The sequence below is a fragment of the Rhipicephalus sanguineus genome, chromosome 6 (genome assembly GCF_013339695.2).
Source record: "Rhipicephalus sanguineus isolate Rsan-2018 chromosome 6, BIME_Rsan_1.4, whole genome shotgun sequence".
Taxonomy (NCBI): domain Eukaryota; kingdom Metazoa; phylum Arthropoda; class Arachnida; order Ixodida; family Ixodidae; genus Rhipicephalus; species Rhipicephalus sanguineus.
The window spans coordinates 67,065,159-67,089,622 of record NC_051181.1 but is presented as its reverse complement, the minus strand read 5'-3'; the positions used below and the strand labels follow the sequence as shown (position 1 = coordinate 67,089,622).

Genomic DNA, 24,464 nt, shown 5'->3' with positions numbered 1-24,464 from the left:
CAGCGCAAGCCGCGCCGCAATGTTTCCGGAAGCTTCGCAATTTTTTCAAACTGTTCTGTAAAAATTACGCCCAGGACGCGAGTAGTCTAGTTTAATCGGGAGCTTGCGCGAGCTCCAGTGATAACGCTGGAACCTTTCATCCCTGATATATGAAAGACGACGCGTTCCGCCGATGATCAGATTACCGACGACCGACGAATGTGATCGCTGTGCAGCGTGCTTTGCTTGTACTTTCAGTTACTTAGTTTTCTTGGCGCAAGTTAGCTCGCAGTAAAGAGTTTTCTTTCTACAATTTGGCTGCCGCCTTTATATTCGACACTATACCACGTGACAATAGAATACGTCTGAGACGTTTCCTGGTTGCACATGTTCTTTCGTTGAAGAAAAATTGTTCCCGAATTGCACGTTAGTGAGTATATTGTTAACGAACGCTTTACACTAGAAGATGCGTAGAATATGAACAGTCATTTCTGTTTTCTGTCCTCTACGCATACACCCTGCGTCATAAAAAATGTCGCTACCAGCTTTGTTGCTGCTGTAAACCTGTCCGGGGATCTAGTATTAGGTAGCGGTCGCTTACGGACAAGGTAAATCCATTACAAAAAAAAAAAAAAACAAGCAAGAACCGCTGTCAGCAAAGTTTATAAAGAGGTGTCCAGTTAAGCAGCTTAAACAAACCCCAGTAAGTTATTTCGGAAGTGAGCTAATGTACTTTGAGCAAGAAGGACAAGACTTTTAAGATACTAACACACATTTCAATCAAATGAAACAAGGTCGGTTACAGTTAATAAATTTCAAGCAGACATTATTGTGCACTGGCCTTTGCTGCTACATTATATAGATCTATAATAAGGAATTTACGAATGTATCGAAGTATCTTAAGATACAATTGGCAAGTATCGTATCGGATACAATTATTGCGGTAGTATCTTTTATCTGTATCTCAAATACTTTTTACCTGAGTATCTTGTATCGTATCGCGATACACTTTCAAAGTACCTTTGCCCAGCCCTGCCCACCACGAGCCCGACATCGGAACGCTACAATGTTGAACACTTCAACGTCAGCCATGCATCGCCACTATAACCAAATACAACTACCCAAGGTTGAGTAACTGCACAAGGTTAACCACACTAACACACTAACACACAAGGTTAGCCACACCGTAACTGCACAAGGTTAGTCATATCGCAGTTTTGGGACGTTAAACACGAGATATTATTAATATTACTATTAACTCTCGCAGCCAGTAAGATTGAAAGTAAGAAGAAGGGAGAAGGAGACAGGAAAGATAAAAAGTGAGACAGAAAGACGAAGATGAGGGGAGGCAGGAAAAGGCGACTGCCGATTTCCCCTGGGCGGGTCAGCCCAGGGGTGCCGTCAGCGTGAATACGGCGTCAGATGGGTGTGTTGCCTCTACCGGGGGCCATTAAAGGTCCAAGCACCCGGCGTGGGCTCAACCCCCTGCATCTCCTTTTCCCAGGGCACGGCAAAGCCACGCTCGGCTAGGCGTGGGAAGGGGTCGAGATCCCCCTATTGGATCGGGTCCGTGGTGGCGCCGATCACCAAACGTCTGCTTGCGCAGACGCCCCTACGGGGGTTCAACATTTTGTGTTTTCTTATCTTTTCAACACATTATCCGCTACCTCTCGTTCCGACGTGCTTAGCCACGTGCATGGCGACACATCACAACCGGTCGACCTGCCTATGCCTCGTGGCACGTGGTGTTCGAGGACACCCGCTGCAGGGCTCCTATTGGGTAGAATTGAAAAGAAGGCAAACCTCAAGCTAAAAGTTGCCAAAGTAGCCATGACATTTAATTTTGGCGGGAACTTTGCAGTGAAATAGAAAAGAAGCTTTACGATGAATACTGCATTCATTATTGAATACTAAATAACAATTTATAAGAAGTGGAATCATAGAATTAAGAGCACATTGTTTTTATTTCTCGCATAGTCTTCAAGCCACAGGGGTGTTAATAAGTATTGTTGATAAGTTGAGTGCGCCTGCCTGCACTTTGTCTAGAACGGATAGAGTTCATGCCAGAGGAAGTTTGGGCTAACAACTAAGTAAGAATATTAAACTATGAAGCTGTTTTTAGTTAAAGCCACGGAGCAAAATTAATATACAGCTACCACTATACCAGACCAGCTTCATTTTATGCCCATATCTTTTTTCTGACAACTTCACACGATAACACGACCTGTGCTTCAGCATTAGAGACTGGTGCGCCGCGTCAGCATCTATGCAGGGCAGCATTAGCAGCGTGCTAGCCACGTGTTTGCTCATATGCGAGCAACTTCGACCCTCCGTCTTTGCTCTGGCACCGCGCGCTGGGTGCCTCGATGTGCGCCATCTTGCATGGCAAGGTTCAATATGCGCGCTTACCGGCGCAAACCAGCAGCTAGTACTTCTAAGGCTGCGATATGCGACTGGTGTCATCTTCGCGCCCTACGTAAGCTGGCGGATCGATATATAATATAATAATTCTTGAGGTTTAACGTCCCAAAACTACGATATGATTATGAGAGGCGCCGTTGTGGAAGCACCAGAAATTTTGACCACCTGGGGCTCTGTTAACCCGCACCTAAATCAATGTTCACGGGCCTCAAGCATTTTCGCCTCCATCGAAAATGCGACCGCCGCGGCCAGGATTCGATCCCGCGATCTGCGGGTGAGCAGTCGAGCGCCTTATCCATTAGACCACCCTGGCGCTTAAGATGACGGATCGAGCTAAAGGCCCGATCAACAGACGGCGTTCCACATTTTGAATGTCCGGGTGAACATTCGATAATGAACGTCTGAACACTAGACACTTACCTGCAAAGGGCTTCACCCTTCAGTTGAATGCAATGGGGCTCAGTTTTTCAAATCTATAAGGGTTAGGGACAGTGCAGGCAAAATGTACTTTAAGCAGGCAGAAATTCCTTCGCTATCTGAGTGGTGCCTAAAATCAAGACGGGAGTGAAATTTTGCCTATCACTACATAGAGTTAGTATTGCATAAGGAGTTACGGCTAGGTGGCTTGAGCCGCCGCTCGATCAAAAGGGTACAGCCCCGTCCATCCATTCATGCATCCATCCCCTATTGCTAAAGCATCGGACGCTTCATTCGAAGGCGGTTGTGGGTTCAAATCCTACGGACGTAGAGGGTGTTCTCTCGTCCACTTTATTTCATATCACTGCAGGTAACGATTCCTTTATTACAGCTAAATACAACAATCAAACTCCACTGAGTACCATAATCATCCTTGATATAGTTCCCTCTTCACGAAATGTATTCTTATTTTCAATAATACTTTCCATTTATTGCGACAGCAACTATAGGGACGCTTTCGATGAGCTTTTGCCATCGCCGTCATTTTCTAAATAAGTCCAAATTGATAACATCACCCCGCACAAGGTATGTTTTACGTGCGAGTCAAAGCACGCGGCGCTGGCGACGAACGCGGCTGAGACAGAGGTGAAACAAGCCGGCCATCTCCGTCGCACGGAGGGCGCATGCGATAACAACGCCCCGCATGCGAGGCCTGCCGTCAATTGCAGCTCAAGCACAGATGAAACGCCCCGTCCGTTTTTTGTAAAGAGCACGAAGGGAAGCTGTAGGAGGCAGCTGCGTCGCTCGAAGGGCGTGGTCTTTATCTGGACAGCCACCAGGAGAAGGCTTGTAAACGTCCTGTGCTCGCAAAGCTTACTTCGCTTGCAGAGAACCCACAGCTTTTTATCCCTTGAACGCACGAATTAGGATGGACGGTGTGCAAATTAGTCAAATTCACTCAACATAATTTGAAGGTATTCGATAATATATTACAAAAGCGACATGCAATAATATCAAGTTTTCTGCGAGCTTCAGTAAATAATCATAAGTATTCTGTAAAAAATAAATAAATATGCTGCAGTCGGAGGAGTTGTCGCGAGAATTAACACGCCACGAAACTCGAACGGACCCCTTGGTGAACATCCCTGGCGCCCCAACGCACCAATCAAAGATAGATTTACGTGCTACACAGATTATACACAATACCAAAGAGAGGAAAAGCGCGTTTTCCGCGCACCACACACGAGCCTAGACAGGAGACACGTGGCTGAATACCAACAGCTCAAATTCCTACCCAAGCCCTGTGCACCTCCACAGGAGTTACCCACACCTATGCCCGAACAATACATGGAAACTATGCAAAACAGAAAGAGCTTCGTATAAACATATACTGTGGGAATGTCCCAACCTATCAGCAAGTTCTCCTGAAGCCTTCCAAGAGCGTCGGCGGTTCGCGTTGCTCATCTCCGGGGTCGAAGACCAAAAATTGGCTATCCAAAATGCCATGGAGGCTGTAGGATAAAAAAGGTTTCCAGCTTTACATGTGCGGTATAGCCCGGACCAAAAACATGTCTTATCTTGTAATAATGTTTACTTACTCGCTCACTCGCAGTCGGTCCTGTTCAATTTTTGCATAAACGGAAAAATAATCTAGGCTCAAAAAATGCCTTGTTAAAAGATGTAACATTCCACGACTGCGGTGCACAGACCCCGAGCACCAGTAGTAGTAGTAGTAGTAGTAGCCTCTACTGCATGGCTCATACCCACTCTGGGGGATTGGCCAAGAAGTCATCTTATAAAAAAAAGATTTTTTGCACGATCTCTTTATTCTTCTTTGTCTTCCCCCTGTTCCCACCAAATCTGCCCATCGTCACATCGACCCACTGCACTCTCCCGGGCTTTCTTTCATCCCTCCGCTCCAAATAAGTGATGACGTTGGCAATGGCTGCTATTTCCATCGCACCGTTTTCCGTCGTGGAGCCGATGGTCTACAGTATTCCTTCTTTTGTGGCCAATTTTACAACTTTAAACGGCCCCACAAGTTTTGTGTTCGGACCGCCATAAGCTTTCCGCGCCAGAACTATCTCACCTATGGCTATTGCGGGAGTATTTCTGTTATGACGTTTGTCAAAAACTATCCTCATCGCTTCCCTGTGCTTCTTTTGCTGTTCTGCGCCTTTTTTCGTTTCCTTCAAGTGAAGTTTCTCTGATTGTCCAAGTATGTCGCCCGCAGGTAAATAGGCAGGCTCCCCGAAGGCGGCGTATTGAGGGCTGCATCCCGGAATGCGTGTATGTGAGCTGTTGTGGTGGGACACAGCTGCTTGAAGGCAACACTTCCACCCTCCTGAGAATCCTGGGTACATATATATGTTGTAAGAATGGCAGACTGGGCTTGTTGGTTTAACATATTTCAAGTTTTAAGGCGCGAATAAGACACGGACGAAGAATAGGAACACACACGGAGCGCCACTTCCAACAACGATTTATTTCGAAAGAGCACAGAACATATTTATGCGCGCAGTCATCGTGCCTCAGTGCGACTGCGCACTGAGGCACGATGACTGCGCGCGTGGTGTATAAATATGTTCTGTGCTCTTTCGAAATAAATCGTTGTTGGAAGTGGCGCTCCGTGTGTGTTCCTATTCTTCGTCCGTGTCTTATTCGCGCCTTAAAACTTCAAATACATATATATGTTTTACATCTCGGATGACACGCTCTGCTAGTCCGTTAGCTGATAGATGGTAAGGGGCTGTAATCTTCAGGGTAATGTTTCTTTCTTTTGCCCAGCTTGTGAATGCCTGGCTCTTGAATGCGAGTCCATTATCGGATACAAAACATTTCACTGCTTTAAACATGTCTCTGCTCAAAAGCGATATGAAAGCAGCAGCATTTGCTTTTCCTGGCTTGGCTGCTAGCAACCTTGAGCATTCATCAATGCACACCAAAAAGACTTGCCTTTTATTCACTCCTTCGCTTTTTTTCCTTCAGTTCGGCGAAATCAACATGCACGGTTTCGAGTGTGATCTTGGAATGAGGTAGAAAAGTCATGCTGTCTGTCTTCTGCTTGTATTTCGCTTTGTTCATTTGACATTGTTGACAAGAGCTAATGTACTCGTTAATATGTTTCTTCACGCTAGGCCACGTAAATCTTCTCCTCATTTTCTTGTATGTTCACCAGAAGCCGTCATGCCCTCCTGACTTGGGACTGTCGTGATAAAGGCCGAGAAGTCTTGTTCTCAGAGTATCCGGTACGTGAAACCTTCCGTCTGCATACACATTGCAGAATAATCCGAGGAATGGCTTGAGAATACTATTCATCCTCTTCTGGAACCATGCCGCGCTGTTTTTCCATACGAAAGGCAAACGATTGTATTCGTACACGTCAAATGGTGTGACAAACTGCCCTGTACATCTTATATTCCTCTTCCAGTGGAACCTGCCAAAATCCTTTGCAGAGGAATATAGGAGAAAATATCGCGCAAACTCCGGTTTCTTCAATTATTTCATCAATCCTTCCATTGGAAAATGAAATAGGTCTGTTTGGTTATTTAAAATTTGGTAATCAGCGCACAGTCGCAAAGATCCGTCTTCTTTCGGCGCCAAAGCAATAGGCGAGGCGAATGTAAACACCGATGGCCGTATTATTACAGCAGCTAACATATTTTGGATTTCAGTTTTCAACCCCAGTTTTTTTTTCTCGGGACATACTGTAAGGCTTTTTTCTGACCGGCGTAACAGCTCTCAGCTTAATGGGAACGGTGAATGTTGTTGTAGCTGGTGGAACTTGTCTGCCCTAGGCAGACAAGTTCAGGAAATTTTTCACGAACGTCTTGTTCACACTTAACAAGGTGGTACCCAATGTTCAAGGACGTGCAAGTCTCTCGCGCCACAGTTACTTCATCGTTCCATTAAAGAATTAACTTCAGTTTCTTCATATCGGGCCTCGAAAGCAGGAGTTTATAATTGCATTCCTTCACGGCAAGGGCGTCAATATTAACCCTCCGGCCTTGATAAGAAACATGTGCTTTCACCCATTCATCATATATTTGTCTTGTCCCACGTGTCCGTCATAAGTCCAGCGTAGTGGATGTCGTACCACTTCTTGGCAAGTCCGCTGAGAAACTGGCGCATGTTCTTGATGCGCTCGTAGGGTTCATGCCAGGAGGTCACCTCACACTCTAGTTCGTAGAATTGTATCCAACTCTCTGGGCTTGAACATTCTCCGTCGAAGATGTCGGGCTTTACCAGCTGCTTGTGTTGTCACTGTTGGGCTTGAATAACTGTAACAAGATTTTCCATGAATTGCTGCTCTCGCCCGGCGTGTTGCTGCTCCAAGCGAAGCATTTCTAGCATGGACGAGTCCATGGAAGAGTCGGCTTTGCTTGGTGAAGTCCTTGTCTTCAGCTGCACCAGCGGCGTCAAGATTTATTCATGAAATTCGGAATGCTTCGGCTTGACGACGACGAAGTGTCTGCTCAGTGGAACACTGTTCGAGTAGCTCTTGCCTTTTTTGCGCAATAAAATGTGCACCCCGTGAAGGGTACTATACTGTGCCCATCGGCGATGAACGCGGACCAGTTCGGATACCTGCCAAGTCCTGCGGCGTCAGCGGCGGCCGCGTCCAGGAAGCGGACGGGCCCTTACTGCGACTACGACAGCGAGGATGTCCACTCACTGACAGGTGAGGGGTCATCTGATGACGACTTCGAACTTGTATCAAGCCGAAAGGCGAAGAGGCGCAACACCAGACCCTCTTCGTCCCCGAACGTACCAAATGAAGAAGCGCCGCGAAGGCCCGAGACCAACACCATCATCTTCGTTCCTGCTGTCCCCAACGGCAACATGAAGCGCCTCAACAGGCAATCTGTTTCGGCGCTGCTCGAGGGACTGGTGCCAGATGAAATCATCGACATCAGAGTGAACCCGCGTAAGAATGTCATGGCGATTGATGTTTCGCATGCTGCCGCTCTGAACGTACTACGCAACGTCACAGAGCTGGATGGAATAAACGCCCGCTCCTACGTCCCTGTGGGCTCCAACGTCGTCGCCGGCGTCATCTACGACGTTGACGCTACCATACCCAGCTCCGACTTGTCTGCCCTTGTCAAGCCAGCTAATGAAGCTAGCGTTATCGCTAAGGTTACCCGTTTGGGTACCTCACGCTGCGTGAAAATAGATTTTCAAGGCAACTCTCTACCTTCGTACGTAAAGGTGGGTCACTTCCGACACCCTGTGAGACCGTTTGTGCCGAAGCCACTACAATGTCACAACTGCATGAAGCTGGGTCACGTGAGAGGCGTATGCGAAAATGAGCGAGTATGTTCTCGCTGCGCTGAAACCCATTCTGCGGACACTTGTATAGTCAACGTTCTCAAGTGTTCGAATTGTAATGGACCTCACGAAGCTTCCTCAAAACAGTGCCCCAAAAATGAAAAGAGAAATTGCTGTATTGAAACAAATGGCAAGGAACCATACATCGCATCGCGAGGCTGCCGAAACAGTCGGCGCCGACGTGCATCCAAGAAAACCAATGCTTGTGCATCTGCAGCGCCCCTTGAACGCCCTGCTTCACCAACTCCCTTGTCATGCAGACCCTTCGTGTCTGGCATGAAACGAACAGCAGAAAAACGCGCAGTTTCTCGAGATTCCACTTGGCCTCCATTGCCGAAGCCACAGTCACAGAGATCGTCGACGGCCGGTGCAAAGCAGAACAACAAGGAAGGCATGGACACAACTAATGCAGCTTGGCCTACGTTGCCGAAGTCGCAGCGACATGCAGATTCACACTGCACATCGGCAACAGTGCGCACTGAATCTCCGACTGACCAGTTGCCTGAAGAAGACAAACCAACCATCATCGTGCTTCAGTCATTGTTGGACACACTTCGCGTGTTCGTCGGCAAGCTGAAATCCCCCTACGCTCAGTCCGTACAACAAGTACTGGATGTTCTGTGTCCAGTACTTGCAAGCCTTCAGTAGGCACCATGACACGACTCTCTAAAGCGGAACGTAAATGCCTGAGGTCCTGAGTCCAGTACCATGGAACGCAGCCGTGTTCTTTAAGCTCGCGTGCATTGTTTCTTTTTTTTTGTATGCTCCCTTCTTTCTATCTCCCTTCTTTCTCTCCCTTAATTCCCCATCCCCCAGCGTAGGATAACAAACCGGACGCGCGTCTGGTTAATCTTCCTGCCTTTCCTTCCTCTTTCTTCTCCTCTTCTCCTCTCGGAATGCTTCAATGATGCCTTCACTGATGCTTGACCATCAATCTCATGCAACGTCTTTCCAGCCTTCTCGGCGATGAGCTCGCGAAGCTTGGGAGTCGTGATGCTTTCAGGTAAATCATACCGGATATCTTTATCCACTTCACAACTTGAAAAAAATGACTGCCCGTTTTCGTCTCTCGATACGCTCAGCGTTATCCACATAATAGAGGCTTATATCCTGTCAAAGATTGCGCCAATGTAACATTCTACGACTGCCGTGCGCAGACCCAAAGCATGATCTCTTTATTCTTCTTTGCCTTCCCCCTGTTCCCACCAAATCTGTTCATCGTCACATCGACCCACTAAAAAGATAGATGTGTAAGCACTCCGTCTATTTTATTAACCGACAAGGAAATTCTGTATCTTTCTGTTGGTCAATCATGTTAGCCATTGGTGTCATGCGCGAAAACCTTTTCAACGACGATACCCTACCGAAACGTTCCGCATGCCATTCCAATAACTCCATATGTTTCCATACGGAATCCATATGTTTTCCGCCTTTTTTCTACATTTCCGTAAGATCCTTACGGAAACATACATAATTATTGGTATGACATACGAAACGTTTCAGTAGGGTAGTCTTTCTTGGGATACTTGAAAGCAGAAATTTTGGTCTGTCTTTCTGTGTGTCACGCAATTCAGCCACTTGGCCAACGTTTAAGCACTTGCTGATCGCCCAGCCATCTGGGACTTGTAGCTGCGTTCATACTTGAGAATATTGTCGATCAAAAAGCAAATATCATGCACATCTGAGGCGCAACATCAACACGTAAGTATTATGTGGTGTGTCCCTTTACTAGAAGATACATAGATACGTAATTCTAGACTCTAGTGTCTCTTAATCTGCGTTGAAAATGCGTTCCAAAGACCCTAGTGTTTCTTGCGCTGCGCTGAAAATGCGATGCTATGCACAAAAAAGCCCTCTGCCGACGATATGGTGCTGCGACCTGGCAGTGGCCCTGGGTTCTGCTCAAGCTCATGTTTCCCGACCCCGCCAGATGGCGTCCATATCTCACGCAGCGCTTCCTCTGTTTTATGAATGCCAGCCAGATGCGGCCTATTCAGTATAGAGGGGGCAAGGCAAAACAACGTCTGAGGCAAGGCAAAACATAAATGGCCGCTTGATGAAAGAATGCGGTAAAATGAAATCTGTTCAAACAAACCTCCGTTGCATTTATCACAACAGGGCGGAAATGGTACGAGAACAGCATCACTGGTGGCCGCGGATGAGACCAAGACTCATGTACTAGGACCGGTAGAAGACTATTGTCTTTGGACGACATTTGCAGCGAAGCACGCAGATAAGTGGCCATTTTTTTTTCTTTTCGCATCGGAGTACTTTTGATATCATTTTTCGTTTTCCTTCTTTTCCTTCTTTTGTCTGTTCTTGATTTCTTTGACGACGGCTGATACGTGGAAATGTATTCGTTTACGTTGCTCACGGCAATAAACTTCAGTCGTCAGTCATGCGAAGTATTGCCGAGTTATGCAAAGTTCCAATTTAGCCCGCCAAAGTCGCCCCTCGCAGTTTCGGCCGTACAACGCGGAGGACCATTTTAAACGAGCAGAGTCCAACAGTCTCGCTTAACAGCGGAGTGCGATTCCCGGTAAGCGGATTCCTCACCGTCGGTGCGAACTGCTTCGGTCTCCCCATTTCTGCTTGTAACGCCGCCGCCACGCGCGAGCTTTATGAAGTACGAAGAGGTGCATGCGCACTATGCCGTGGCGTCACGACTGATGCTACCGAGCGGTTGCGCGCAGTGCCCAGGCAGGCAGGCTGGCGGCAGGGCAGTGTATGGGTTAGCAAATATATATATATATATATAAATATAAATTCCCCAAAGAAAAATAATTCAGAAAAATGCTTCCGAAGCGTGGAATCGAACCAGGAACCTCTTGCTCCGCAGCGAGTGGCACTAACCACAACGCCACGAAACGGAGATCCTCCACGTAGCTAACGGCAAGCGTTATATACACACCCTTTACCGCTGGACGGACTCAGAGACGCCAGGCGCTTATAAGCGTTTCTTCATTACCAGCGAGATGGCGCTAGGAGCGCGACGGGCGGATTTAAAAGTCGTCGGCGCGCTCGCTCGTTTCTTATATTTGTGCGGGGAGAACCTCGCCCTTCCGCTGTCTGCTCGCGCGGTTTTCTCGTGTTGAGGGGAAGAGGGATGTTTCACGCATTCACCGTGATGTCCGCGCTCATGTTACGGAGCGTACGAAAGTCACTCGAGCTCAAGGGACGCCGCTAAACGAACAAAAAGAAGATGAGCGCGAACTATCATGTGTCACAGCTCGACACTTGAAGCACTCTAGTTTCCTTCGCTGCTTTGGCCGCCTTTACAACAGGAGTGCTGTTCAAAATGAGAGTATCCATTGGCAAGCCTCACTTCGTATAGCATTCGTTTCTTGCTATCGCATTCATTGCTTCGCCCTTGCGGCGAAGCTGTGACTTTTTTTGCATTACGCCAAGCGTTACGAGGTAGATTGACGTGTTTGTGTAGGTAGAGTTGACGTGTGCACATCGGGGGCTTACCAGGCATGCTGACTTAAAGGGCAGCTCATAGTACGACATAACGTGAGCACTCACGTTAGAGCACAGACTCCAGCTTTATCGAAACGACATGCGCGCTACGGTGCGACGATGTGCATATCATACGTAGCGTTCCTTAACGTATTCGTCCGGGTTCGCGCAACGCTCTAAGATTGCTTGATGCGTCGGCATCATCGTGTCATTTACTTTGTTACTTTGTCCCGTTTTCTGTGGAACATTACAGTCGCAATAGCTTGCTGTGTCACAAAAGAAGATATGTAATGTTTGTTACAAGTATATGGACGCGGATTGACATCACTGCTACCACTGCTACTGCATTCAACGTTAGCCCGACATGACGTCTTCATAGGGTCCTTTTCCGAAACATTTGTAAGACCTGCTATCGCACTGAGGCGGAATACTAGACTGCCACGCAGAATGCCTAGGTTCGATTTCGGCTCACTTGGAGCACTTGGAGCAAAGAAAAATAACTTTTGGCGTCGTTCTGAAACACAGCACATCGAAGAACCCGTCGAACCGAGTAGCAGTTCCTTCACCAATGTGATTGGCTATAGTAATACGTATCTTCCTCTTTGTGAGCTACAACGTCATGAACCTGGCAAAAAGAAGCTGGACCCCCTACGTGAAATTTGCGGCTCAAGGGGTTAAGAATGCGAAGCATGTCATGGCGAACACAAGACACTTTGACCGTTTCTATTTATCTACCTAGCCGCCTAGGTCTTGGCGTTCTCGTGGTCGTCTTAATACCTTAATACGTACCAAAATTAGCACAGAAGGACATGGGTGCATGAAGAACACGATTACCTAGGTATGAAATGAATAACGTGCGGTGACTGTCACGTAGGCCTTGAAACTCTTCCGTTCAGTCAAGCGTGGCCCATACCGAATACCATGGGCCGTGGAATGCGAGAGTGCGTCACAAGTGATCAAGAGTCGGTAAGAACGCGGGAACGCCGAAAATGGAATTCGGGAATCTTAACGCAATGGCGTTAAGGAGCCCACGTTGAAGAAAAGCAGGTGCCGGCGCAATAAAAATTCTATTTACTCCTACGACTAAGCAGTAAGACAGTAAGCAATCTATAGTCACGTGTTGCTCGACTTTTGAGGAATACGCCAACGACATCTTTTATAATACGCACGTCATCACTCCATAGCGTGCACTTCGTTTCGATGGAGCTTACTTTTGCACTCTAACGTGGGTGTTGAATTTACATCGGAAAATAATTTACCCTTTCAATGCCACTGTAGTTGCCGTGTCTGGTAAGTGCACGATGTATGCACAAGTACTCAAAATACATAAAGTCGTCGATCCATGTCGTTACGCTGGGTTTAAGCCAACGAAATGTGACTTAGGTTACTCGCTAATTGCTTCGCATAAAATCGATTGCCACAATGCCTAGGATCTGCAGAATTTTTTTTCTTCTACGTGAAACTTACGATGACACTGAGGCCAATCCTCAGGCAGCCAAATGTCGTTGCCGTCACTTGACGTTACGCAGGTGAGGCTTTCGGAACCACTGATCCAGAAGCCCTCCAAGCAATTGTACAAGGCCATGCGTTGCTCCGGCACTGGGATGCAAGTGCCATTCGGAAGCTCTGGTGGAGGCACTGTACAAGGTGGCGCCTGAGGAACTGCGTGGAAAAATTTTCTTTATTCTTTATTCTTTATTCATACATAACCCCGCTTTGCCCGGAGGCGTTACAGCAGGGGGGTTACAAACATGAAAAAAACACATCTTCATTTTTACTGCACACTTGCTCAGACATCAAACCATTCCACTCGTTAATGGTTTTCACAAAAAATGAATTCGCGTGCAGGTTCGTCCTGGCCCAGTATGGCCTTATTTTGTGTATATGATCCATAGATATTACACGAGGACGAGCAAATAAGCGAATCAGAGAGAGGTCATTGCATTTTGAACATTATTACAGGGTGTAGTGCAAACTACAAACTCCAAATTGAAAATTAGTTCTGCGGAATCCGGCAAGGTGGCGGAAGGGTTAACAAAAAGAAAATACACAACCACCCATTTGTAGCACGAAGCCACAAGAAAAGCCATACGGATTTCTCAGAAATAGAGCCTCTTAGTCACCGAAAAACTCGTCCTGGTCCAGGGTTCGAACCCGGGACCAACGCCTTTCCGGGGCGGTTACTCTACCAATTGAGCTAACCAGGAAGCTAGCAATTGGCAGCGCGAGGGCCAGTTCATCGACCACACGAAGCAACTGGACACATATTGAAAATCAGTTCTGCGGAGTCCCGCAAGGTGGCGGAAGGCTTAAGAAAGGGAAAATAGACAACCACCAAATTGTAGCACGAAGCCACAAGGAAATCCGTATGGATTTATTTCTGAGAAATCCGTATGGTTGTTTTGAGTTGTCGATGATTTCGCCCTCGCGCTGCCAATAGACCTCTCCCGGGGTACCTCACACCGCGGCGCCTATGTCCCCGCGTGACGTCACCGGCGCATGTGCAAAGGCGGTGGTTGGCAAAACAATCCCGCTGCCGGCTCAGCGTGGTACAGTCGCACGGTGTTTGGCGCATGTTTTTTTTTTACTCTTTTCGTCCATCTTTCGATTCTAAGATTATTTGTGGTATGTGTCAAAGAACATATAAATGTGTCATGGACTGCGTGACGAAAAATTTGCCACGCTGCTGGCTGTTTAACGCTGATGGAGAAGTGAACCCACATGGTGGTCTGTGCGAGGAACAGCGGCATCCTCTTCGAAAATGTGCCGCGTTTACTGTGGCGTGTAGTGTGGTTGAAAGGCAGCGACGATATCAGTTCACTTTTGCGGACGTTGAAACTGACAATATTGTGTGTGTTGTGGGCGGTGTGAATAACGATGCATCTTGTTTGCGAAAACATTGGCGCACGTTGTGTCTAACAGGGCCATTTGCAGTTACTGGTTGTCGACGGAACTTCAGGATTGGACATTTTATTTGACGCGATGATCTGCGAGTGCGTACATCTCAGTGTTTGTGCTACGTGTACAAAAAAACGTGCATGATGTCTGGGCTGAAAAGTGAGACTACGCATGAGCTACCAGCGTGTTTTAGCATTGCCGAACATGCATGTACGGTTAACCATGGCGAATACGCAGAACCATACGCGTATCGCCTTTTATTGGAGATCTACGTCGTAATTGAAACAGTGGAGATTCTTGTTTGTCTTATTCTAGTTAGCTTTTTTTACGGCTCGATCTCTATGAAGTGACATTCCTAGTTTGTGTACCAAGTCTAAAGGAAAGAAGTAAGTATGGAAACACGTTGTAGGCATCGGATACAGCAATGTAACCACAAAAGCGATTACTTATAATTATATTAGTGTGTTTAACATCTCAAAACGGCTCAGTGGATTATCAGGAACGCCGTACGGAAAAACTTCGCTTTAATTTTCACGGAGACTTGTTAACCTCAACCGAACGCACGCCAACGAGTGTTTCCTTCTTCGTTTATTTTTCTTTTTTCTTTCTTTCATTCATCTCCGAATCAGGATTTTGCGCCGTGAGGTAGAATCTAATTCGTCACCTGGAGCACAGTAGCTCAAAAGCACATTGCCACCAATGCTGTACATTGTTTCAAACTGCAGTGCAGATTTCGCAACGGAAATTGAGTACGTTCACATCCATGCCGTGCTAATCTTTCTCCAAACACCAGTTGTCGTGAAAATGTACAACGTTCGCTTTCGAAGAGCATAAGATTTTTTAATGGTTGTCATCCACGACGAGCAAATTATTATATATTGACCTAACAGAATCTTTCATTATAGGCAGTGACTTTTCTTTTAACAGCTGTGACTTCAGAAAACAGCAATTTGCAAAACCTCTTTGGATGTAACGCAGACACACGCGACGCTGCTATGCAGAGAGATCCTGCCGGCTGAACTTTCTTGCCAACCAGCCACTGCTCCGAGGGCGGGACTTGGGGGCGGGACACTGCCAGTGGGTCACACTGTTTGCAAACAGGGAGAGGTCTATTGCTAGCTTCCTGGTAAGCTCAATTGGTAGAGCGACCGCCCCGGAAAGGCGTTGGTCCCGGGTTCGAACCCCGCACTAGGACGAATTTTTCGGCGACTAAGTGGCTTTATTTCTGAGAAATCTGTATGGATTTCCTTGTGGCTTCGTGCTACAATTGGGTGGTTGTTTATTTTCCTTTTCTAAACTCCAAACTTTGTCATGCATGCGTAAACATGTATGCATTATGCATATTTACGAGTGAGCTGTCTAAAGACGAGAATTTGTTTTTTAGAAGATGGACTGAAAGGCAAAGATTACAGGAACGCGAATTCAATCGACGTTCAGGCTGAAATCATTGAGGAGGATAGGACCAACGGCGCCAAGCGCAAACGGATCGCCCGCCAGTATCCTCAGTATGGCGAAGCCAAAAATTGCTTTCGGCAAGTTCATTACAACCAAAACGAGCAGTTCCCAGGCGCCTCGCAAAATTTCAACGGTAGGTCGTCGGGAATTCGTTTTAAAACCTGTGCTTTGTGTGCGATCGGTTGTGGTTCACCGCACATTTTCCTTCCATCTCTGGCCTGCGTGACCAACTGCAGCGTAACGATCCGGTAGTGTGTCTTTCGGCGATAAATGTGACCCGCCTTTCCATTATGGTAGCAAAGCGGGCGGGGTCAGGGGTGCGCCATAGGTCAGCCTTCCTCGGAGTGTAATGTTACCCGGCAGGAGGGTGGTGTGGCGTCGGCGGTGGTGGCTGGCGACGGAATTGTGTCCGTACAGGTGCAGGCGTGGAGGAGGACGAGCGTTGAGGCTGACTGCAGTGGCGTACATCGTCGCTTGTGGCTCAGGCTGCGCGGGTTCACGTACTCCCTGCGATTGCTAGATTTCGTGTCGTATGACGTCACCAGTCGAGTGCGTTTGAGGCTGCCAGAATGACAACAATTTATGCAGCTCCTCCCGCAAAATTGCGCTGATGGTCTCGCGCACGTCGTCGCATTGCAGCGCCTTAACTGCTTAAACTTCCCCGTAGCTCGTTGCGGGAATGCGGCAGTTGAACTGCCTGGTACGCATTTCAAGAGCATTTCCGATCGTCGTGGCCACCGAAAGGAATCCCATGACCGTTTTGGGTGGGTTACGTGCAAGTCCGGCAAACGATTTTTCCTTATCTATCCGCATCAGGATGCAAATGTTCTTCTACTTGGACATGGCGGGGTTGACATGGGGAAACAGACGGATCATTTATTCAGTGTACATCCCAGTGTTCTGCTTCAGGAGCTGTACACGGATCTCCGGAAGGGTTTCAGGCCTTCCATTCCGGACGAGGCTTGTTAAGGTGTTCATGAATCCGGTCCCATCTTTGTAGCGTAGGCTGTCGGTTCTTGTTCCTGGTCCTTGCGCCATCTACAAGGGCGAAATAGACGTGGCGAAAGTTGCCGTCACAGTCACAGTTGCTGAACGTGGTGACCCTGCCGTATGCCTCTAATCAGGTTTCCGGATCCTTACATGGTGATTCGCTGAATGTCGGCGGCTCCCTGGGCTGACCCATGACGGGTGCTGTAGGCGACACAGCGGCCGTCAGTGTGGCTGTTTTCTTCGTCGTTGTGGTCATTGCATTATGGTGTAGGGGTTCGTATTCTGGTGGTTGTCCTTGCTGCCTTCGGCCATCTCGACGAGTCGAGTTGGTTTTGGAGTCTTCTTCATTGCTTGGGATTCGTTCCCGGTTTTCAAGGGCGTGTGGAATATGGAGCAACAAGCATCTTTACCAGATGTCACGTGACCGTGAGAGTGAAGGCGGCAGTCGGGAGGCTAAAGACGAAGCTCCTTATTGCACAAACTTCTTCTGCCCGGAAAATAAAAAATCAACGTGCAAGCAATACACGCCATACACTGATAGTGGCGATCACAGTCGGCGGCATTTTGTAATCTGATCGTCGGCGGAACGCGTCGGCTTGTATACATGCCTTATCGATTCTTCCAGCGTTATCGTTGTAGCTTGCGTTTGCTGTACAATGAATAAATTAATGAAATAAACTTTCAATTTCCCGAAACAGTGTTGCGGAGCTCGTAATCTCGGGGTCACCCTACGTAGGACGGTCCCTCATTTCAGCAATCATCTGGCCGCAATCGCCTCCCTCGTCCTGGCGACGAGTCCTCGTCGGTCATCTAGGTCCCTTGCGGATATATTGGCCTCCCACGTTCTCGAATATTCGTGTCCTGTACGTAATCTTAAAAGGACAGTCCCGATGTATCGCGAAGTTTCCAAACATTGCTGCGTGGCCTGCGACGAGCGCTCGCACAAGTTTATTGCGGGTGAAACCCGATCACAATAAAATAAAGGACGTAAGCGCACGTGGCAATATCCTCCTGTGTTCTTTTTCCAAGAGCGCCAGTTTCTTTATAAGTAGTGACTTGCATAGTCGGGTGAGGGGAGGGCAGTGGTGTAGCTAGGGAACGTTTTGGGCATGTGCTGTACGGACTTCGGAGAGTGCTGGGCAGTATCTAAGATACATTTATCTTCGATACTATCTTAGACACTCTTTGGGTATCTTGTAGCTGTCTCGCGATACGTCTGGGAAGACGTGTATCAGTATCCGAACTTCCCATACATGAAATAATGTATCGCGTAGCTTAAGATATCACCAGATAAGAGATGCCTTCAGATGCCACCTGATAAGCAGAATATAAGTTATTGAAACCTTATGTCCTGCACGTATACACGGTGTGTCGCACACGCACGCACGCACACACGCACACACACACACACACAACACACACACAACACACACGCACACAAATGTCACTATCAGCGTTGTTACTGCTATACACCTGTCCTGCTATCCGGTATTGCGTAAACGCCCTTTTACGGACAAGTTAAAACTGCACACCGGTATTTGCGTCATCGTAGTAATGCTTCTTAATGAAGTTCTTGTGATTAGAAGCTGGTCGGCAAGCTGAGCAGTGACTCCATCAATTAAAAAAATCACAATTAAGAACCGCTTTCAGCGCAGTTGATAAAGAGCTGTCCTGGTAAGGAGCTAAAACGAGAGATAGAGAGGGGTTCGTGAAACAAGGTGAACAAGTGAAAGGGACGCTATTTTCTGCTTCCCTTCGTGGCCCAATATGTTGTGTCGGAAGCAAACTAATGTAATTAAGCAAGAAGGACAGAACTTTAAAGATACTAACATGCATTTTATTCAAATGAAACAAAACTGGTAAGAGATAATAAATTTTCAAGAAGACATTTTCATGCAAAGGCGTTGGCTGCTACATTATATGGATCTATAATAACAAATTCGCGAATGTATCGAAGTATCTTAAGACACAATTGCAATGTATCATATCGAATACAATTATTGCGGCAGTGTCTATCTATCTATCTATCTATCTATCTATCTATCTATCTATCTATCTATCTATCTATCTATCTATCTATCTATCTATCTATCTATCTATCTATCTATCTATCTATCTATCTATCTATCTATCTATCTATCTATCTATCTATGCAGCCGGCTACGACATTGTGGCCGTTCTGTTAATGGTATGCCATACCATTAATGGTATGGCATAACATGACTGTATGACGAACATAAGCGACACGTCACAACATGAAGATGATCACATGCATGTCATCAACGGCATGATTTACATGCCACGGTCTAGCTGCCATTGTGCCTATTTTGTTCGCTTGATATATACCAAAATTGGTACGGCTCGACAAGAGTGTAGGGTAAACATAAGTGACGGGTAAAACATAACGGGTAAATCATGTCACGCATGTCATGTACAGCATGATTTGCATGGCATCGCCTCGGGGTGCTCGCGGCTCTTTCACTTGCTTGACATGCATCAAACTTGGTATTGCGTGACGTGACTGCATGATGTACGTAAATGACAGGTGGTAACATGGCAATCATGGCATGCATGTCATGTAGGGCATCATTTACATGCCACGCTCACGGTACGCTCGCGGCCGTTTTGCTACCTTTATATGCACCAAAAATTGGTAATCCGCGACGTGACTGCATGATAGACATACACGATAGGTCCATCATGCAAATCCTCACATGCGTGTCATGTACGGCATGATTTACATGACACTGTCTTGGTCCACTACTGACTGTTTTGTTAAATTGATATACACAAAAATTGGTTGGTATGACATGAGTGCGTGACGAACATGAATGACAGGTTATGTATTGTAATAATAACATTATAAGGGATTTCATGTGCCAAAACCACGATATGAAATGAGGTTGCCGTCGTGGAGAGGGCTACAGAAATTTTGACCATGTGGTGTTCTTTGACTTGCACTGACACCGCACAGTACACGGCCGTGGGATCATATCGTCTCCATCTAAACGGGACCGCCGCGGCCGGGATCGAACCCGCGACCTTGGGGTCAGGTCATGCATTGTATGTACCAGAGTATAGGTTTCATTAGCATGGCATATACCACACTACACATGCACGCATGCATGCATTACAAACCCCGCCACGGCGGTCTAAAGGTTATGGCGCTCGACTGCTGACCCGAAGGTCGCGATATCGAATTGCGGCCGCGGCGGCTGCATTTTCGATGCAGGCGAAAATGTTTGAGGCTAGTGTGCCTATATTTAGGCCATGTTAAAGAACCCCAGGTGGTCGAAATTTGCAGAGCCCTCCACTACGGCGTCTCCATAATCATATCGTGGTTTTGAAACGTTAAACCCCAGATATTATTATTATAAACGGATTTCTGACAAACTGCCGTTGAATATTGCTGAGGCCCCCGGGAAGCAGTCGTTGCGGTTGTAAACCAACTTGCCGACCGGAATTTCCGGATTTGCGGTACTCGTGGTTCCAATGCGTGATTGGCCGGATCAGTCATTCGAGCGCGGTGGCGCAGATTGGCCTGTGCTGCGGCCGGCGCTGTAGCTGAGAACATGGCGTGGTCACGCCACCTCTCCAATGCGGCGCGAAACCGCCGCGCGGATGGTGCATCACGGACATGCAGTGAGCACGCCACCCGGAGGGTGTGTTTTTGTGAACATATAGGACACGTTTTTTGCCATATCCTAGCCACAGGCAGCCTCGCTGTAAAAATTACCGTCTATTCTTCGACGTTCCCTTTCATGGGTCAAGAAACAATCTTCGTGCGCACGTAGGGGTATCTTTGTATTCTGACTGTCCTGTGTAATCTATCGCAAAGAAAGTCGCAACATTACAGCTAGTATAAATATATATGTTAATTTGCTTGAGGCTCATAGCACAAAAAACAAGTGCTTCCCCCAGGCACATGAATTGCCTTTTTTTTTCTAAACAAATGTTAACATACAGGCATTGTAAACGTGCCTTAAATATGTTTTAACACTTGGCAGTATCCAAATCGCCTTTTGGGACGTTAAACGCCAGATAATAATATAATATAATTCTATATCGACATTTTTATACGCTACAGGCACATGCCTAATGAGGCGGCTATAAGGCATTTAAGAATGCCTCACGTGTAAGCACGCGCGCTTTCCGAAAAGCCGATGGCTCATACATTTTATGCGTGCAAGCCGGCGTATCAAGATGCTCATCCTGCTTTCGGAACGCTATCAAAATGTCGTGGAGTCGCCGTTCATTAGAATTTGGTTGCAGATAGGCAGATCCAGATTACACACTTCATCGTTAAAGCTACAACCCTTCACTACGACAACTATTCGAATTTGTTTGCTTGATTACGATGTAAAATAAATATTGAAAGCGCGTTCCATTCTTCAGCGCATGTGAGGACAAGTGCTCACTCGTGCCTATATGACGATTGTGTACTGCGCCGCTTTACACTTATTACGCCAACGATGAGAAGAATGATGTAATGTGAACGCTCACGTTCACACATTATGACATGTCATAATCTACTGGAACGGGCGCATTTCATTGTTCAAAGTAAATTGAACACCGTGTATTTTCCTAATGTGGAAGAAAAAAAGAACAAGCGGAATTCTATTCCATTTCATGACTTCCAGATTACAATGTAGCCGGCCTATGCCAATGAAATCAAACAAGAGGCCACTGCATCTCTTCTCTTACACTCATACCATTTGACCTGCTAAAGACAATGTCAGTTGATCGCAGCTACAGTGGCCAACGAAATGTCACGGTGTATAATACTGGTCTGTTGTAAGCCTACATCTTTACGCATTTTGTTCTCTGTGACTCCTCAACAGGGTCAACTAGTGGGAGGGACACGGTTTGTGACATTTCTGATGGACAACATTTAAAAGAACAAACTGATGTGCTAGTTGGTAGTGCATAACTCCGAACAGTAGTGTAAATAATCACACAGAGAGCGACAGGTAAAGACCGGAGACAGCGCTAAAGTTACATTTAGTTTTAGTGAGATCTTGCTTTTCGAGGTATTGATTGCACATGTGTTGAAAGCAACGAAGTTGCGTTTTGAAAGCAGAAAGATTTAGCGTATACATGCAGTGACTCATAAAAAGCTTTAGGCAGAGCATAGAAAGAATGGAAGCTTATTCAGTGTTCTTAGCACGCGAAAGCAGCAACTGTGTTTCCGTGATGAAGCATTCAAAAAAAAAAAACAAAGTGTCTTACTTGCGCTTGATGCTTCGATTAGTAGCAGGGAAAACACCAGCCCGTGAACTGTAAAAAAAAAGTTTAGTTTAAGAGGACTCGTTTCATAATATATGCGCCCATACTTTCAATGCCAAATTATTAAGTAAAAGGCTAAAAGCATGTATTGCCCCCGCGTCGACTTGACTACGCGTCGCAAATGTTTTACTACTACAGACATATACGAAAGGTAGCAAATCTTCGCAAACGGTGTAAATATACTAAATGTAGCAAACTAAGCGTTTCAGCCTTAAGGGCCGTCCAAGCCAGCGGCTAGCCTGCCGTGACGGGGCGCCTGCGACTGGTACCGTAGCACGTCGCTCGCGCGAGCGCTGTTCACAGAACAAATTCACAGTGCTCACAAAAGCACCATGTTATAATTATAAAGGCAAACCATGTCGTGCATTTTACACTCCTACGATAATGTTGTGTTTTTAGGAGCTGGCTCGCCAGGTTCTTAAGCTGGGGCAAAGTCCCGCGCCGTAAGCGTAACAGCAGTTCCAGAGGCGAACGCTTCAGGCGCAGCTCGCGCGAAAGAGAAGTCTTCTTCCTCTTCTTCTTCGAGCGTCTTGATGATGATATTAACGCAAGCAAAACCACATATAGCATAGCCAACTGTAGCATGCACACGTTCGCGCGACAGAGAAGTCTTCTTCCTCTTGTTTTTCGAGAGCCTTGATGACGATAATAACGCAGGCAATACCACATATAGCATAACCATCTGTAGCATGCGCCGCTCGCTCCACTCCGGCAGTGCGCTTGACAATGCGGCAGAGCGGAGAAGAAGACAAGGCGGCAGAGCGGAGGGCTCGGAAGCAGCCGCGCGGGCTCGCCGCGAAGACCCTGCGGTGAGAGCTCTCGAGGCCGCAGAGAGACGTCACCATCGTGCGGACCCCAAGATACAAGCCCGCGAAGCCGAAGCAGCGCGGAAGCGGCGGCAAGAGAACCTCCAAGATGTACGGGCGCGGCATGCTGCGGCCAAGCGGTCGCTACCTGAAGTTGGCGCCGACGTGCGCTTCAAGCGGATTTCCTAGACCACACTTTCGACCTCAGCTGCAAGGTCTCCGACCGCTTTTGGTTCGACAACAACCTGACCACGATCGCTACTATAACAAAGTCTGACGTCTTTATATCATAGTAGAGGAATTGTACGGAGCATTCACTGTTTACCCCATTATATCCGAGTGAATCATCATTCCATATCACGAAGTGAATCATCATTCACTTCGTGGATATATGGCGTGATTTTTTTCGTAGCGTTAGCTACACTTGCCTAGCCGGAGCCGATTCCGCGTGGATCCTCATGAGCCGTGCTGCGCATGCGCGAGGATCAGTGATGTCACACAGCTGGCTCACCGCTCTCCGCCACCGCCACGCGCGACTCGCCGCTGCTGGTCTGCGCATTCGAGCGGAGTGGCATCGTAGCCGCGGCAGACACAATGGCGCCAGCGCGCGCAGCTATTCGCCTTCGCCGTGCAGTCGCCGTCTGACACTGCGATGGAGCCGATTGATAGCGCTTCTGACTGGCGTTTGCAGGTGAGTAACGCCATGGAGAACGAGAGCGCAAATGCTGCTCAACGGCGCAGAAGAGCCGAGAAGCTTATCTCATCGGATCCCGAAGTAGTTGCCTCGCAATTAGCGGTTCAGCGTACGAAGAATGAGCAGAAGAAGGCTAATAATCCTAGACAATCCGGAAAGCTAAGAATAATCAGCTGAACATTTGCTAACGCTATGTATATCCTGGCATAGCCAAGCTAAGTCACTGCAGTTTTTTTTCGATCCCTTGTAGATACTGACTTACGATTTTAACTACGATGTTACGCAGGGTCATCTCACGAGAGATCGAGCATGCATATACGGTCGATATTTCTGTTTTGTCTGTTTTTTATATGTTATGTGGGTCTGTTTGAAGTTCACGGAAGCGAAATTTTTATTTCCAGAAAACGAACCCAGTGCGCCATAAAAATAGAGGCCCGTGACGTTAGAGATAGGTGCACGTTAAGGAACCCCAGGTGGTCGAAATTTCCGGAGTCCTCCACTACGGCGTGCCTCATGATCATATCGTCGTTTTGGGACGTAAAACGTCACCGACATGCCGTTCTCGGTGTGGGAAAGCGCGTTATCAACGTGCGGAAAAACAATAAATTAGACAGCTTCCACAGCTCCTCGCACAATCATGCAGCACTTCACGTTTATGATGATGATGATATGTGGGATTTAATGGCGCAAGGGCCATGCTTGGCCAAAGAGCGCCATGAAAAATGTCA

The 24,464-nt window shown here is 47.2% G+C and overlaps 1 protein-coding gene across 1 annotated transcript in view; it reads right to left on the bottom strand.

The window, feature by feature from the left end:
- Positions 1-24,464, bottom strand: part of LOC119395859 (complement factor B) — a 236,330-nt gene that overhangs the window by 187,009 nt on the left and 24,857 nt on the right. The window contains exons 2-3 of the mRNA XM_037662862.2: positions 22,180-22,227; positions 13,075-13,269 (exon numbers count right to left, since the gene is read on the bottom strand). Coding sequence (XP_037518790.1) covers positions 13,075-13,269; positions 22,180-22,227 — 243 coding nt within the window. The remainder of the gene's footprint in view (positions 1-13,074; positions 13,270-22,179; positions 22,228-24,464) is intronic.